Below are 17,204 nucleotides of genomic sequence, written 5' to 3'. Positions count from 1 at the left end.
TGGGCTCTGGGTTCTTTCTTCTTTAATTCTACTTTTTCACGCGTTCGGGGACACGGTTCAGCCGTGCCGTCCAGTCTCGCTCGCCTGGCCCCGGGTGGCCCGGAACGAAGCACCTCCACGTCGCAGAGCTGGCACTGCGGGGCACGTGGCGCCGTCCAGCCGCTGGCTCGCTCGGCCCCGGGGCCGCGCCGGGCCACGCCCCCTCCCGCGCCGGCCACGCCCCCTCCCCGCGCCGGCCACGCCCCCTCCCGCGCCGGCCACGCCCCCACGCGCACGGCGCGCCGCGGCTCCGCCCCTCCCCTCTCCACAGTGCCAGTCTCTCCAATCGCGTGTCGAGCGCCTCGCTCCGGCCAGGCCGGGGTGTCGATCGCCGCTCCCATCGGAGGCCGGGGCTGGAGGATGGCGGAGAAGATCCAGAAGAGGTGGGTCTCGGTCTCCATCCCGGGGCCGCTGCGGGTTGCCCTCGGTGGGCCCAAGTCGTGTTTCTCCCAGGGCGCTGGGGGGGACGGGACGGGGGAGCCGGGGCGGGGGGACGCGGGGGTGGGGGGGACGCGGCGTCGGGCCCGGGAGGTTCCGGCGGGAAGCGCCGGGGGGTGGCGGGGCCGCGCGGGCCGCCCGCCTTCTGGGAGCCGTCCGCCCCGAGGCCGCGGCTGACGGGACCGCGGGCCGGCGCCCCTCCCCCGCCCCCCCTCTCCCCCGTCCCCCCGCCCCACCCCCCGAGTTCTTCTCGAGGTGAAGCGCTGCGCCCCGGGGCCCTCAGGTCGCCGCGGAGCCCGCCGAGCCCTCGCGACGCCACTGCTTTACCGATTTGGGCCTACAGACAGGAGAGTTGCTTTTCCTTGATCTCCCTGCCAGTGTGTGGAGTATCTGTGCTGATCGTTACTGAGGAGGTAGCAGTTTCAAATCAGGCCTCCTCCGCGAAGCCCACACCCCTACACAACACACCCCTACACAACACACTCACACCCATACACAACACCCCTACACAACACACTCACACCCATACACAACACACACCCATACACAACACACACCCCTACACAACACACACATACACAACACACACACCCATACACAACACACACATACACAACACACACATACACAACACCCATATACAACACACACCCCTACACAACACACCCCTACACAACACACACCCATACACAACACACACCCATACACAACACACACCCATACACAACACACCCATACACAACACACCCATACACAACACTCACACCCATACACAACACACATACACAACACACCCATACACAACACACATACACAACACACACATACACAACACACACATACACAACACACAACACACACACAACACACCCATACACAACATACACACCCATACACAACACACACTGGGCTCTGTGAAGCGCACACCCATACACAGCACACACCCATACACAACACACACAGGGCTCTGTGAAGCACACACCCATACACAACACACACACTTGGCTCGGTGAAGCACACACCCATACACAACACACCTCTTCTCTCCAGCATACACATGCACACACACACACACACACACACTCCTCTTCAGCATAGTTGTATCTAAAGTTTTTGGTTAACAAGTCCTTTGTATTTTCATTTTACACATGCATGTGTGTCCTGTTTAGAGGACTGGAGTTCATTGGGTTTGTTTTCCTTGTTTTTGTGCTTTTCTTGTGGCCATATTGTGGCTTGAACTCAGGGCCTCACACTTTCTCTTGGATATTTTGCCCTAGGCTAGTGCTCTATCACTGGAGCCATAGCACCACTTTCAGGAATGGAGTTTAGAAGGGGAGTATAAACTGTTTGTCTGTGATAGAGGTTTGACAGTTTTTTTGTTTTGTTTTGCTTTTTTAATTAAAGGCCATATTTTTAATTAATAGCCATGAAGGCTTTGCAGGCTTTGAGTTTGTTATGGCTGTTGGCTTCTGCAGACTGATAATGGTTAATGACTGGGCTGGACAGCCTCTGTTATAAGCAATCACTGTGTTTAAATGCAAGTTCAGCATGAGCATTGGCAGGTTCTCTTAGGAAGAGATGGTATTCCTGTAAATGAATGATTATATTTCCATCCTTTTCATTTTATGCCTCTCAAGTCATTAACAATACCTCCCTTATCTGTCATTCCAGACAGTTTGTGAATATTCAATTTTTCTGCAAGGAGCACACATTCAAAAGAACATCGTGAACTTGTATTTCAAGAAAATCTTACAGCACTTTTTGTTTTTAATCAGAAAAGTTTCAAAAAAAAGACTTAAATAGGGCTGGGAATGTGGCCTGGTGGTAGAGTGCTTTCCTGGCATGCCCTAGGTTCAATTCCTCAGCACCACATGAACAAAAAAAGCCAGAAGTGGAGCTGTGGCTCAACTGGCGGGGTGAGAGTCTTTAGCCCAGGCCCTGAGTTCAAGCCCCAGGCCTGGCAAAAGAAAGAAAGTTTTTAAGTGGGAAATAGAGTTAAAATGTTTCGTATTGGGCTGGGAATGCAGGCTGAGGGTATAGAGTTGGTAGCGTGGTAGCCTGGCGTAAGCCTCACTCAGCACTGTGAGAAAAACGTTCCACATTATCTTCAGCAAGTCACCAGTAAGCCTTTTTCACGCATGAATATTTAATAGAATTTCAGAAAAAGTAAATTGATATGAATGAGTCATTGCAGTCTTGATTTCCAGTCCTTTTCATATTTACAAAATACAAAAATTTTTGGAATTTGTAAATCAGGGCAGCAACATTTTGGTCAAGAAAGCCTCAATTGTTTGACTAATCAACGTTTAATAATTTACTAAAAAGACAGACTTCGTGGCATTAAAAGGTAGCTTTTAAGCTCATGCTTGTAATCCTAACTACTCAGGAGGCTGAGATCTGAGGATCAGGGTTTGAAGCCAGGCCAGAAGGAAAGTCCATGAGACTCTAAACACCAAACAAACAAACTGGAAGTAGAACAGTGGCTTAAGTGGTAAAGACACTAGCCTTGGACAATAAAGCTCAGAAATAGTGCCCAGGCCCTGAGCCCCAGGACCAGGACAACAAATAAAAATTGCCTAACTCTCCTACTTTAATGGTGTAGTCATTTGACAGTTCCTCCAGTTAGCTTGGGGTAGATACAGATAGCTTAGATAAAGCTGAATCCAACAGTGGGTCACAGCAAAATATAAAAAAGTATCAGTGTTCTGTGTAAATTGTTAAAGAGTCTTTTGAACAATTTGTAAGTGGTACTTTTATTTTCCTTGTCGTTGTGGGCCTTGAACTGAGGGCCTGACTACTGTCCTGGAGCTATTTCACTCAAGACTACCACTCTACCACTTTGAGCCACAGTTTACTTTTGGTTTTCTGCTGGTTAATTGGAGATAAGAGTCTCACAGACTTCTTGCCTAGGCTGGCTTTGAACCTCAGATTTCAGCCTCTTGAGTAGCTAGGATTACAGACATGAGCCACCAGTGCCCAGCAAGATAGACAGCTTTCTTAGGCACATTGTTACCAAAAAAAATCAGAACTATTTGCAAATCTTAAAGGTCTAGACTCTGAGCTTGCTGGTTATTAGTTTGTGACCTCTTATTCCCCATTCACAGAATGGGGAATGGTGTGTTACATATTGCTTGCTTTGCTTGCTTGGCTGGTTTGTTTTGAGACAGGCTCTCACTCTGTGGCCCAGGCTGGGCTTAGATTTACAATCCTTCTTGCACCCTCCTGGTGCTGAGATTACAGATGTGCACCACTATACTTGGTTCATTCCAAAAATCTTTGCCTAAGGGATTATTCTTTCTGAGATTTATATATTAGATCATAAAGTTCCACAATTTGTTAAACACTCTCCTGATAATGTACATTGTTTTTAGCTTCAAATTTGCTGTTTATAAACAATGATGGTATTTCTTTAAGATCCAAACCCCCCCCCCCTTTTTTTTTTGGCCAGTCCTGGGGCTTGGACTCAGGGCCTGAGCACTGTCCCTGGCTTCTTTTTGCTCAAGGCTAGCACTCTGCCACTTGAGCCACAGTGCCACTTCTGGCCGTTTTCTAGATATATGGTGCTGGAGAATCGAACCCAGGGCTTCATGTATACGAGGCGAGCTCTCTTGCCACTAGGCCATATTCCCAGCCCCCCAAGCCCCTTTTTAAAAATATTTATTTTATGATTGTATTAGTATTTTTTCATTTGTATGGCATTGAGAAATTGAACCCAGGGTCTTATGCATGCTAGGCAAGCATACTACTACTAAGCCACATTCCCAGCCCCCCACAGCTTTTTGTTGTTGTTGTTGCTGTTTTGGTACTGGGGTTTGAACTCAAAGCCTTAGACTCTTGCTTGGCTTTTTCTGCTCAAAGCTACTGCTCTACCACTTGAGCCACACCTCTACTTCTAGCCTTTTGCTGGTTAGTTGGAAATGAAGTGTCACAGAATTTTCTTCCCAAGCTGGCTTTGAACCACAATTCTCAGATCTGAGTCATTTGAGTACCTAGGATTACAGGTACGAGTCACAAACACCCCACCCAAACTTGTTTTTCTGAAGTGTTTTTTTAATCATATGTCATCTACAATTTTGGCCTGAAGGTCAGTATGCCACTTGAGTTTGTATTAACTTGTACTCTCTCAATTGGCTTTCCACTTTTCTGTCTCATTTTTAAACCTCTTTCTTATTGCAGTCTCAGCATGGTTTCTGCACTGACAGTTTTAATCTTACCCGTGATGAACTTTTCTCTTGTCTCCCCACAGTGTAAAGATTGCTCCTGGAGCTGTTGTGTGTGTAGAAAGTGAAATCAGAGGGGATGTGACTATAGGTAAGAAAATGGTTTGGTAAGCATGATTTCTCAAGAATCACCGTGATGTAACCCAGTTGAGTCTTTCTCTGTTTTTCACATATGTGTGTACGTATTTGTATTCAGTGTGTATGTATATACAGTGATCCCTTACCTATCATGGGAAAATCCGTTGCGGGTCACTTATTGCTACTTCATGGATTTTCACCTATCACAGGCATCTCTGGAATGTAACTCACAGGATTGGCAAGGGATCGCTATTTACATTTCTTTAAAAAAAAAAAAGGGGGGCGGGGCCTGGGAATATGGCCTAGCGGTAGATTGCTTGCCTCGTATACATGAAGCCCTGGGTTCGATTCCTCAGCACCACATATATAGAAAAGAAGTGGTGCTGTGGCTTAAGAGGTAGAATGCTAGCTTTGAGCAGAAAGAAGCCAGGGACAGTGCTCAGGCCCTGAGTTCAAGCCCTGGGACTGGGGAAAAAAAACTGTTGTGTATAATTTTCTATCTTCTAGTCATTTATATTTCAGGAAGAAATCAATATCTTTGCTGTGTTTCAAGTTACTTGTTTATTTGTTTTATGCTGGTCCTTGGGTATTGAATTCAGAGCCTTGGTTCTATCCCTGAGCTTTTTTACTCAAGGCTAGTGCTCTACCAGTTGAGCCACGGCTCCACTTCTGGGCCTTTCCTGCCCAGGCTGGCTTTGATCCTCAGATCTCAGCCTCCTGAGTAGGTAGGGTTATAAGCGTGAGCCACTGGGGTACATAAGATTTTATAGCATCATGCTTGTTTTTAGTGAACTGTTTGAATTTGTGGGCCATGAATCGTTTCCTGTAAGTCTTCGTCTTGAGAGTTGAAGAACATTCTGGAAGTGATCTCCAAGCACAGGCCATGGGGATGGGAGGGCAGGACGAGGCACGGGGCAAGCTTGCGCTGTCAGCACTCCATCTCCTTCTCCTTCCCCTTCCCCAGAAGAGGTGGAACACACACCCAAAGCCTCCCGTTTGCAGGAAGATGTTTCAGTAAGGCAGAACAGTGGCCTTCCTTGTAAAGGTGCCCCTCGGGTTTCTAAGTCAAAGGAATGGTTTCGTTTTCAAAAGAGAACTTGGGGATGTTGGAATCGTGGATATGACTTGTGGACATGAAAATATACCCAGAGATTGCTTTCTGTGACAACAGAAGGCTGGGAAACGTGTCCTTGACCAAATGGGGAAAATGAAATGTCACGCAAGGCATGTCCTTCTGGCTCTGCTGCCTCAAGCCCGGCCAAGCACTTAGGAAAATATTTCATCCGCCAGTTAAAGCAGCTCCAACTCCAGACACATTTCTCCAAACAAGGAGATAAACCAAATAGGATTTCAGCACATTCAGTAAGAAAACACACAAACTGCCCTGCCAGAAAGAGTTCCAGGAAGGTTCGCGAACAGCGTTAAAAGGAAAAAGAAACCTTGCATGGTGCCAGGTTTTTATTTTGAAAGCATTTTAACCTTAGGACCCCAAGAGCTGGCTTGAATTCAGACCCCTTGCAGGTAAAGGTGCTCCTGACACCCAGCAGCGAACTGCCCAGGTTTGGTGTGCTGTCAGCCGCTGTGCTTGAACTCCCCGCTTCCAGCCCTTCCCATCACCTCCGACTCCCCCCAGCCCCGACGCAGCTGTCACACACAGAAACGTGTGTGTGCCACCCTCAAGGTCTGTTCAGTTCCTGCTGTAGAAGTTATTTACTGAGCGTTTACTTCACCTTGCCTGTAGTTTGGTGATGCTGCCAGCAGGTGGAGCTGCTGTCTAAATCACAAGCCTCACCCAAGCTGCCGTGTCCATTCATAACCTGGAGTTGGCCATTTATTTACCAGTCAAATAATACAATAATGAGAAGTGATTTCAAATCCTGGTTTAAAAAAGCTCAGGCTGGGCTGGGGATATGGCCTAGTGGCAAGAGAGCTTGCCTCATACACATGAGGCCCTGGGTTCAATTCCCCAGCACCACATATACAGAAAATGGCCAGAAGTGGCACTGTGGCTCAAGTGGCAGAGTGCTAGCTTTGAGCAAAAAGAAGCCAGGGACAGTGCTCAGGCCCTGAGTCCAAGGCCCAGGACTGGCCAAAAAAAAAAAAAAAAAAAAAGCTCGGGCTCATCCAGGCACCGGTGGCTCATGCCTGTAATCCTAGCTACTCAAGAGGCCGAGCTCTGAGCATCGTGATCCAAAGCCATTTGGGGCAGAAAAGTGCGAGAGACTCTTATCTCCATTAAACCACTCAGAAAAAGCTGGAAGTGGCTCTGTGGCTCAAGAGGCAGAACCCTAGCCTTGAGCACAAAGAGACAGGGACAGCACCCAGGCCCCAGAGTTCAGGCCCCAGAGTTCAAGCCCCAGGAATAGCACATACTCTCCCCTCCCCCCCCCCCTGCCAAAAGCCAGCTCTGGCTCTGTTTTAAAATACTATACAAGATGTCTGATATAGACCCACCTCCTGGACAACTTGAGACGTTTCCCAGCAACCTCCAGGACTCCATCTTCTGTCCTGACTAGAATTGGCCTGGGACATTTTGCTTTGGCAGTTGAAGGCTCGGGGAGCCCGGGTGACCGGGAAGTCTCGGGGTCACCTCACACTGTGGCTTGACGTGGACTATGCATCCTGTCTTCCCAACCACCACCGCCCTCAGTGCTGCCCCCGGTCTCCCCAGAGAAGCTGCTCTGCCGGGCCCCCCAGTTCTCCGAGCCCCGGGAAAGCCTGTTTATTTTCACGAGTTTGTGAGCGAGCTCGTTCCTAGTTTGCAGAATGACGTATGGCGTCACTTGTGTTTTTCTTTCCCCTCTCTGGCGCGGATGAGCGTCACCCAGGACCTCACCTGTGCGGAGTGCGCACGCTCCGCCCGAGCGAACCCCAGTCCAGCACGTTTGCATTTTCCACGAGACATAAAAAGGCGGCCTTTTGCCTGTCACTAGCGGATAATTGTGTTCACTGACTTGAATCGTGGCTTTCGTGGACAGGGGTGCCTGCCTGGCCCCCCCTCCCCGCCGCACAGGGAGGCTCAGTTACTGCCGCTCACTGTTTATCCCTAGCTCTAGCCTCAGTCAAGCCCAGCACTGAGGCCAGGAGAGGATCCTGCGTTTGAGGACCTCCTGGGCTACATTTACATTAAAAAAAAAAACAAAGGCACCAAAAGAAATGAAGCAGCCTTGTCTGGAGGTGAGAATGGACACTAGAGACGGGCAAGAAGATGCTTTCCCAGAAATAGTTTGGTTGTCAGGCAAACAAGGCTGCAGCAGCTGACAGCAGGGAGGGGTGTGCTGGCATCCAGGCTGAGATCAGGGTAGAGATCACCCTGCTCTCGAGGCTCCTCTGAGCACCCCTCCTTTGAGAGTGGCACCATCGCCTCCCGTCTCCCCTCCCTAGCACCGCCAGCCCAGTGTTCAGCTTGTACTCCTGCCTTCCCCCGTCCAGCTGTTAGAATCCTGCCCGCACCAGCCGGGTGTCTGTTTCCTTCCAGTGGGCATCTTTGTATGGGGACAGTACTTCAGAAGCAAGGCGGAGGTGAGGCCCCGTGCCACGCGTGTATGAACACACGCATCCTGGCGTCCTGTAGCGTGGAGACCCTGCATCGTCTGCAGCGTGCGTTGCCTCGCTGAGAGACGGGGAAGGAGGGAATCCATTCTCGCCTCCCGCTCCGGGCTGGGTTCTGTGTCCAGCAGCGTCTCGTCGGCCCTCCCTCTCCTCGCCCACATCTCATGGAGGCTGAGCCAGAGCTCTCTGGTTCTGGTTCCTGTGCCAGGTCATTTATCTTGGCTCCAGATTTGGCACTAAGTAACGAGTGAGATAGTCTCTGTCAAGTACCCAGCGCGGTGCCTGGCACATACTTAGAGAGCGTTCCTCCCAACAGCCTCACCCACCTCCGTCACCCTCCCCACCCCACCCCACCCCCGCCCCCAGCTGGAAACGAAGCTTCCACTGATAGGTCTTCTTCAATGATGTTTTAACAGGACCTCGAACGGTGATCCACCCTAAAGCACGCATCATTGCAGAGGCTGGGCCCATTGTTATCGGTGAAGGAAACCTAATAGAAGAGCAAGCCCTGATCATCAATGCGTGAGTAAAACACTCATTTCCAGCTGCCTGGGGACCTTTTACACCCCACATGTGGAATGCCCATGATGTTAAAGTTAGAGGAACATTCCAGCATAAGTGAATGAGGAACCGGAAGCCGATGTTTTGGGAAAGGCTTTTCCCAGGCAAGCCCCCTCCTTGTGGCTGATAAGCATCTGGTAATTGTCGGTGTGGTAATGGCTCCCTTCTGTGTCGCGTTCTCATCCACCCCTGCGTCACCAGTTCCTGAGCCCCTCCAGTGGGCCGTGCCCACCACCCCATTCCAGCGCAGGCTGGAACGTCCTCTGGCCTGAACACGCAGCTCACCTCTAAATGTCTTCACATATGTAACACCCAGAATTACAGTGAATAAATTTGGGGTCCTGGAAGCAAGTTTTAAACTCCAAAGACAAAATACTATACTATGTACATGATCTCTGTGAATTGAGGCTATAATACCCACGGAATTTTCATAAGCATGTCTAGGTCTTTGTAGATAAAAATTTGGGAAGCAAGTCAAGCTTATACCTAATGTACAGCAGCAATGTATGGAATTTGTAGAAGGACTTTTGAAAATATTTAGCTGTGATAAATAAGACTGATTTGTCTGAATTCTAACTTAGGGCTTAGGAATTTCTTACTACATTAAGCAGTTTCTGTTTACAATACCTTGGCCCCTTTAGTGAAGTCATCTCATAGCAGTGGCTCACCTGGAAGATCAAAGTCTCCTCACAGCACAAGTGTTTTATCTCCCACACATTTCAGCTAACTACTAATATCAAAATAAGTATGTGAATATCTGTTTACCTTGGACAATCTTGACTGATTACTAAGGATGGAAAGTCTTCGAATCAGGCATGACTTTGATTCTGATTTAACAGGCTAAAGTATAGTCAGCTTCTCTCATCTTATCCTAGAGAAGACCCTCTGAACTTGAAGTTTAAGAAATAAAGGAGCCAGTGTTAGTGGCTCACGCCTGTAATCCTAGCTACTCAGAAGGCTGAGATCTGAGGATTGTGGTTCGAAGCAGCCCAGACAGGAAAATCCATAAGACTGAGCTCCATTTAAGCACCAAAAATGCCAGACATGGAGCTGTGGCTCAAGCAGTAAAGTTCTAATGGCTTCTAATGGTTTCAGTAATTCTGTATAACTCAGAGTCAGGCTATTCCAGCAGAGAGGAGAAATGATTTGCTTGGTTCAAGAAATAACTGATGTCATCATGTACTTTAAGCTCAATAAAACTAATCGAGAGAATTAACCTAAATTCTCAAATAGGAGGAAAATTGCTTATTGTGTTACTGACTTTTTTGATTACTTTTTTTTCTTTTCATAGTTACCCAGATAATATAACCCCTGACACTGAAGATCCAGATCCAAAACCTATGATCATTGGAACCAATAATGTGTTTGAAGTTGGCTGCTGTATCCTTTATAGTAATTGCCATAATGAACCCAGATCTCTCCCCTGGTATAAAAGTGTTTTATATGTTTCTACTACTAAGGTTTTAGTATAAAACTTTCCCTACCAGCTCCTGTGTTTGCTGCCCAGCAAGTGGCGCCATTTTAGTAGGTTCTGATAACACGGGAGGGTCTAGCAGGAGGAAATGGTTCACTAGGGTAGGTTTTGGAAGATTGTACCCAGTTCCTGGTCTCTGTTTCGCTTTCTTCTTCCTGTCCACCATAAAGTGAAGAACCGATCCTCCGTGTACTGCTGCCATGCTGTTCTTCTCAGGCAAGCAAGAACAGAACTTTCGGAAAGGAAGCCGGAGTAAACCTTTCCCTTTTTTTTTTTTTTTTTTTTTTATGCCAGTCCAGAAGCTTGAACTCAGGGCCTGGGCACTGCCCCTGAATATTTTTTTATGTTATTTTAGTTTGTCTCCCAAAGTGTTCACCATTTCTTTGTTTGATCTTTTTTTTAAGTTCTGAAAAGATAAAATCTTAAATCAGTAAAATATATAATACTGAAAGCAGTGTTTAAATGATTTGGTAGTTTTGACTTTTTTTTTTTTTTGCCAGTCCTGGGTCTTGGACTCAGGGCCTGAGCACTGTCCCTGGCTTCTCTTTGCTCAAGACTAGCACTCTGCCACTTGAGTCACAGCACCACTTCTGGCCATTTTCTGTATATGTGATGCTGGGGAATCGAACCCAGGGCTTCAAGTATACGAGGCAAGCGCTCTTGCCACTAGGCCATATCCTCAGCCCTTGACTTTCTTTAAACAGTTGTGAAAATATGTTCATAAAATCAAGAGGTAAGGTACTTTTCAAAAAGTACTTTTTGTTGTTGATGTTGGTCACGGGGCTTGAACTCAGGGCCTGGGCGCTGTCCCTGGTCCCTTCTGCTAGCGCTCTACCGTTTGGAGCCACCGCACCACGTCCAGTTTTCTGGTGGTTAATTGGAGATAAGAGTCTCAAGGGGCCTTTTCTGCCTGGGCTGGCTTCAAACCATGATCCTCAGAGCTCAGCCTCCTGAGTAGGATTACAGGCATGAGCCACCAGTGTCCAGCAAAAAAAAGTACTTTTGTAAAAGTATTTCTTTTGAAAAACATTAGGGTCCTTTATTTATACCTAGAGATATTTATGCTTAAGAATTAAAACTTGCCTGCAGAATACCCTGAGCAAAGAATTCTGGCAAGGCTAAGCGCGCGTCACCTTTCCCACGCTCTCTGGGACAGTTGAAGGACAGACATGTATTAGTAGAAAAGAAGGGTGATCATATTTAAAATATTTACTTAAGTCTGGCTTACAGATTCCCAAGCCATGAAAATGGGAGATAACAATGTCATTGAATCAAAAGGTAAGCTGTGTTCAGAGTGTTCTTGTCAAAGCGATTGCCTCCTTTGTCTTGGCCTGGGAAACAGTCTAAGTACAAAGTCTGAGAAGGTGGTATGGTTGGAAGTGGACTAAAATTCTCAGACTGATTATTTGCCTCAAAAGAACCTCATCTAGGTAAGTGGTTATTTGAGAATGTGGTTAAATACATTAAGTTAAAAAGTCAGTGGTACACAGTTAAGTTGGGATTGGATTAAACCACAAAGTTCCAGTGAAAGGTTTGGAAAAGCTATTTCTGCTAACTAACAAATGTCAGTGACATTTTAGCTGATTGGTGCTATTGCAAAATTAAAGAAAAAAAATCTGTTTCTACAGCATTTGCTGTCTTTACTTTCAAAACGACTTTATCCTCCCCATCAGAAACAAATACTCCATGGTGACAACCTTGAGCCAGCAGGGGATTCATTTCGGTCACCAGCACTGTGGGATCAGCGTGTCCCTACCGGAGAAGGGAGGAGCCGGCGTTGACGCTGGGGAGGGCGGGCTCTGGCTTGTCTTTCTTGGTCCTGATTGGCATGAAAGACAATGCTTCTTTTTTTGAAACGGTGCAGTTGCTCTTCTTGTCCTCTGCTCCGTGGCTTCTGTTTTAAGGGCGTATCACCAGCTGTCCTTACCGTCCTGGTCGGCATTGTCCATGTACTGTGTGCTCAGTGTGTCCGCGCTGTACCCCGCACTCGCCGTGCATCCCCTCACCGATACCGAAAGACTCTACAGTGACCTTCCCCGGCCACACACCGGTTCGCAGCAGAACCCTCTTCTCCATCTCCCACCGGTGTGCCCTGTTTGCCTCCGTGTTGTACACAGTCGACATAAAATCACAAAGGCTGTGATCTTCTCATCTTTGGTTGCACTTCTTTCTGTTTTGACTACAGCGTATGTGGGCAGGAATGTAATACTGACAAGTGGCTGCATCATCGGGGCTTGCTGCAACCTAAACACTTTTGAGGTCATTCCCGAGAATACGGTGATCTATGGTGCAGACTGCCTTCGCCGGGTGCAGACGGAGCGGCCACAGGTACTCAGACTACTTTCCTAATTGTTGTGGTGGTGCTCAGGCTTGCTATTGAAAAAGCAAATAATTAGTGGCCAGAGCTGTAGCTCAGCGGTAGAGTGTTTATTTAACATGTGTGAGGCCCTGGGTTCAATTTCAGCACCTAAAAAGCAAACGCAAAAAGATGAATAAAACATTAGAGAACCATTCCTGAAAAACTTGGATTATCTGCAGGTTAATTACTGAGTTCTTACATTAATATAAAAAATAGAGATAACCATGATAAATTATGAGAAAAGAAAATCCAGAGTTGCTGTTCCTGGCTTAGAAATACATCACCAAACCTTAAAAATCGTATTGATTCACTCTTAGAATACGAATCCTTGGGATGAGACCCTTGAATCTGGAAATTTGAGTCCACTTATTAGCTTATTAATATAACACAGCTTGATCATAAACACTTTTTTTCAAGATTTGCCATTTTATTGTTAGTATAATCTTGAGCAAATTACTTAATTTCCTGGACTTGTTTCTTACCATGAAAATTGGATATCCTTTTCTTCACTTACCTGATGATAATTTTATTTTCCTGATTCCTTGCTATACTACCTTTATACATTGAGGTTTTTTTATTATTAATTAAATTTTGTTGACAAGGTGTTGTGCAAAAGGGGTACAGTTACATAATAAGGCAGTGAGTACATTTTTTTTTTTTTTTTGCTCTAGGCTAGCACTCTGCCACTTGAGCCACAGCGCCACTTCTGGCCATTTTCTGTATATGTGGTTCTGGGGAATTGAATCCAGGGCCTCATGTATATGAGGCAAGCACTCTTGCCACTAGGCTTTATCCCCAGCCCTACATTTCTTGTGATATCTTACACTCTCATTTTTCTTTCCCTTCCCTAGATCAGGTAGGCATATATATACCCAGTGTACCAAAATCATATACAGTAACTACGTAGCGTATGCCGAAAGAAATTCACCTAGAACTTTAAACGTAACGTCAACAATAGAATCCTCCTGTGTCCTTCTCTTGGAGTTGTTTTTGCTTATCCTCGTCTTATATGATCCTGTGTACATAGCTGTTGAGCTATTGTGATCCACTGAGAGGTCTATTCTAGACCTTTTTATGTTTAGTAGTTGTTTGGTTTTAGATACCTAATGTAAAGTCGCTGACCCAAACCTGTGGAAATACCTTTTGAAAAGAGGTTTTTTGTTTTGCAGACCTGGTCTCTACTGTCTCTCCCCCACCCCCACCCCCCACCCCCCGCAACAGTCATATATCAAGGAGACCATGCCCCTTTCATAAACACTATTTAAATAGGCAAGTGTGTTTATTTTCTTGGCTTATAAGAAACAAGTCCCTCTTAATAACCGAAATCAAGAGTAATAAAAGAATACATGTTTGGAATTTAGTGTTAAAATAGAAGACAAGATAGATCACTTGGGGTCTTCCTTTACACGTCAGACATTTAGCTTGAATTTCTCAGCCTCATTGCTTAGCATATTCAACATTAATTTCTTCAGTTTCCTTTCTCCACCAAAAGAAAATATTTTCAACACATTTATCTCTTTGCCTCTGAGTCTTAACCACATTTTATCAGTAATTAATTCTTTCTGGTGCTCTGTTTTTGTAATGTTTGGCTTTACTATTGTTATTATTCTCAAGCATTACTATTTTTCTTCATAATAGCAAAAATGATAGGAGCGTGAGAAATAAAGCTGGAGTTAGGAAAGGCGTTTAGGCTTAAATGAGCAAGACTATCTCATTTCAGTTGGTTTAATTTGTAATGGGTATGCAACACTGTTTTCCAAATTTCAGTTGTCATGGGATACATTGAATTCTGTTTAGAACGCAGATTCCGCAGTCCTAATGGGTCATGGGTGGGGACCTAACTCTCCCTGGTTTCCCCAAGAATCCCGAGAGAGCGCAGTTGGCAAGTGGCGTCTGTGGTGGGGGCCGTGCTCGGCCTCGCGGGGGGCGGCCCCCCCAACTCTGCTTAGGGGGTTTTCCGTAATCGCAGCGTGGCGCTGCCGAGCAAGCCGAGTACAGTGTAACTTTAACAAAGAAGCAAGCAAATCGGCAGAAGTGAGTCCGTGAGACTCGCCCCTTGGTCCCATGGCCCACCAGTGGTCACTTCTGCCTGGTGTTCTGATTTCACTTGCTGCCAGTCAGCTTTGATTTGCTTTGCTTTTTAGCCCCAGACGCTACAGCTGGACTTCTTGATGAAAATCCTGCCAAATTACCACCATCTGAAAAAGACGATGAAGGGAAGCTCCACTCCAGTTAAGAACTAGGAACAGAGTTGGGTGTCCTGACGGCGTCCCCCGTGACTGCTGCCAGTTTCCACGGGGAACACTCGCTGGCTCACTGTAAGACTGACTAGAGAGAAAAGCAGTGGATTTTCCTGTTAACTGGCCTTTCTAATTTATAGAAAATGTCTTCTTTTCCTGTATCCTTGCGCCTGTTCTGATCCTCTACAGATTCAGAGTCTTCTTTTTTATGTTATATAAAATGTTAACCACAAAATTGATTAGGCAAAAAGACTACTCATGATGTTAAGAAAGGGCATATTGTTATGTGTTTACATTCCAGCATGTACTAGACTAAATAAACTGCTGGTGACGGGACTTGTAGCGAGCATACTTTAATCAGTTTGGCTATTTGCAGTAATCTTCCCACAATAGCTGGCTTAGCTCTTATTATTTATTTTTATGATATATTAAAGCTAATGTGTTTACCTTTCCCCCTAGTAAACTTGTATTATTTAAAATTTCAGCAATTGAATTAACTTAGACTTCACTTTGTTTTTTAGTATATACATTTGCATACATAGAGAGACACATATCTTTTTTTCTTTTCAGAGAAAATAACCTAATAAGACTCTCCAGTAGAATACAATACAAAATAATTCTCTGTTACAAAAATAACAAGTAAATAAATGATCATTTAGTTTATTGGATAGCTGGTTTCTAAGGAAAATAAAACTTAGAGATTTTGATGTTTTTGTAAATTTATGAAATATGCCTTGATGCTGGTCACTAATTATTGAGTTCATTATAACGTTCATCTAGGTACACTTGGGGCAAGTTTTTAATAATGTTATTGTAATTCCAATTTTCTTTCTTCTTTTCTTGGTGCTGGAGATTGAACTCACGCCTTTATATACACCCTGATCCTGAGCCCACTCTTTTTTTTTTTTTTGGCCAGTCCTGGGCTTGGACTCAGGGCCTGAGCACTGTCCCTGGCTTCTTTTTGCTCAAGGCTAGCACTCTACCACTTGAGCCACAGCGCCACTTCTGGCCATTTTCTGTTTATGTGGTGCTGGGGAAATGAACCCAAGGCCTCATGTATATGAGGCAAGCACTCTTGCCACTAGGCCATATCCCCAGCCCATGAGCCCACTCTTAGCCCCTGGTGGTTTTCCACATAATTTTATTGATATTAGATGCTCTGCAGAGGGGCTACCATCTTATAAGTCAGGTAATGAGAACATTTCGGTTTGGGGTCATGTCACCCCTTGCTTCTCCTTCCCTCAGTTGCCTCCCCAATCCCTGCCTCCAAGTGGTATAGTTCATTTTCTACCTACTATATACTGAATTCCATGATTTCATCTATTCACCCTTTCTCCCTCCCTTTCTGCAGCCCCCTTGGCCCTCCCCCAAAAGTAGAAAAAAACCAAAAGAAATAAAAAATGCACACAACAACAATATAAATAGCCCATGTTTGTTTGCTGGAATTGATTTTGGTGTATAGAATTTTATACATTCAGAAAAGCCTTCAGGTTCCTCCCCCACTGATAGGGTGAATGCCTGGAATCGTGTTTCGGTTATCATGTCCATGATAGATCACGTTATGTTTTAGATCTAGCTTACTCATATGAGAGAATAAATGCATCATTTGTTCTTTGAGCTTGGCTTGCCTCGCTGAACATAAATTATTCTAGGTCCATTCCTTTCCCTGCAAATGACATCATCTTATTCTTTATAATGGATTAATAAAATTCCATTGGGTGTATGTGGCACATTTTTTGGATCCACTTACCTATTCTAGGGCATCTGGGCTAGTTCTGTAATTTGGCCATTGTGATTAGCGTAGCAGTGAACATGGATGTACAAGTAGCTTTATGGTTCCCTTACTTACATAACATTATAACAATCTAGGTAGATGCCCAAGAGTGGTATCAGCCCTTCATACTGTAATTGTGAAGAGAGAAAAATACTCATAAATTTCTAAAGTGATGAGCCCAGTCAGTCTAATTGTTCCAAAGTGGAATGGTTTCGTTTTTGTAAGAATACTGATGACTCACGTTGGACAGTACTGTGGTGGATTGAGCATAGAGCTTTTCCAAAAATGAGTCCTAGTCTTGATAAATGCTGTTCACTTTTCAACTCTTGAATATGAATTCAGAATTTCATTGGTTATATAAATTTTCTAGGTAAAAGATCAGAAAAGAAAAGTTGCCTTGGAAGTCCTGTTGAACACATTTAATTATTTCCTAAGTGTCATTTGTTATTCCTCTCATAAAATTTACTCT

The 17,204-nt window shown here is 45.5% G+C and overlaps 1 protein-coding gene across 2 annotated transcripts; it reads left to right on the top strand.

Moving 5' to 3' along the window:
- Positions 1-302: 302 nt before the first annotated feature.
- Positions 303-15,668, top strand: Dctn6 (dynactin subunit 6). Of its 2 annotated transcripts, XM_048330746.1 has the most exons (7): positions 303-422; positions 4,724-4,788; positions 8,744-8,849; positions 10,180-10,268; positions 11,593-11,640; positions 12,548-12,690; positions 14,866-15,668. In XM_048330746.1, exons 1-7 carry the CDS (start codon positions 400-402, stop codon positions 14,962-14,964), a joined length of 573 nt encoding a protein of 190 aa, XP_048186703.1. In that variant the 5' UTR covers positions 303-399; the 3' UTR covers positions 14,965-15,668. The 2 variants fall into 2 exon arrangements, with proteins under 2 accessions (XP_048186703.1, XP_048186704.1); XM_048330747.1 differs by lacking the exon at positions 8,744-8,849 and having other exon boundaries at positions 397-422.
- The last annotated feature ends 1,536 nt before the right edge of the window (positions 15,669-17,204 follow it).

This window comes from Perognathus longimembris, chromosome 21 (genome assembly GCF_023159225.1).
Source record: "Perognathus longimembris pacificus isolate PPM17 chromosome 21, ASM2315922v1, whole genome shotgun sequence".
NCBI lineage: Eukaryota > Metazoa > Chordata > Mammalia > Rodentia > Heteromyidae > Perognathus > Perognathus longimembris.
Note: the sequence above shows the minus strand (reverse complement) of the source record. Positions and strands in the feature narration are given on the sequence as shown.

What these genes read in the sequence shown, in the direction of transcription:
- Dctn6 (XM_048330746.1), top strand. Translation starts at nt 400, where the DNA reads ATGGCGGAGAAGATCCAGAAGAG. An exon ending in CAAGCCCTGATCATCAATGC is followed by an intron (nt 8,850 to 10,179) that starts GTGAGTAAAACA and finishes TTCTTTTCATAG; the next exon opens with TTACCCAGATAATATAACCC. An exon ending in TGCAGACGGAGCGGCCACAG is followed by an intron (nt 12,691 to 14,865) that starts GTACTCAGACTA and finishes TTTGCTTTTTAG; the next exon opens with CCCCAGACGCTACAGCTGGA.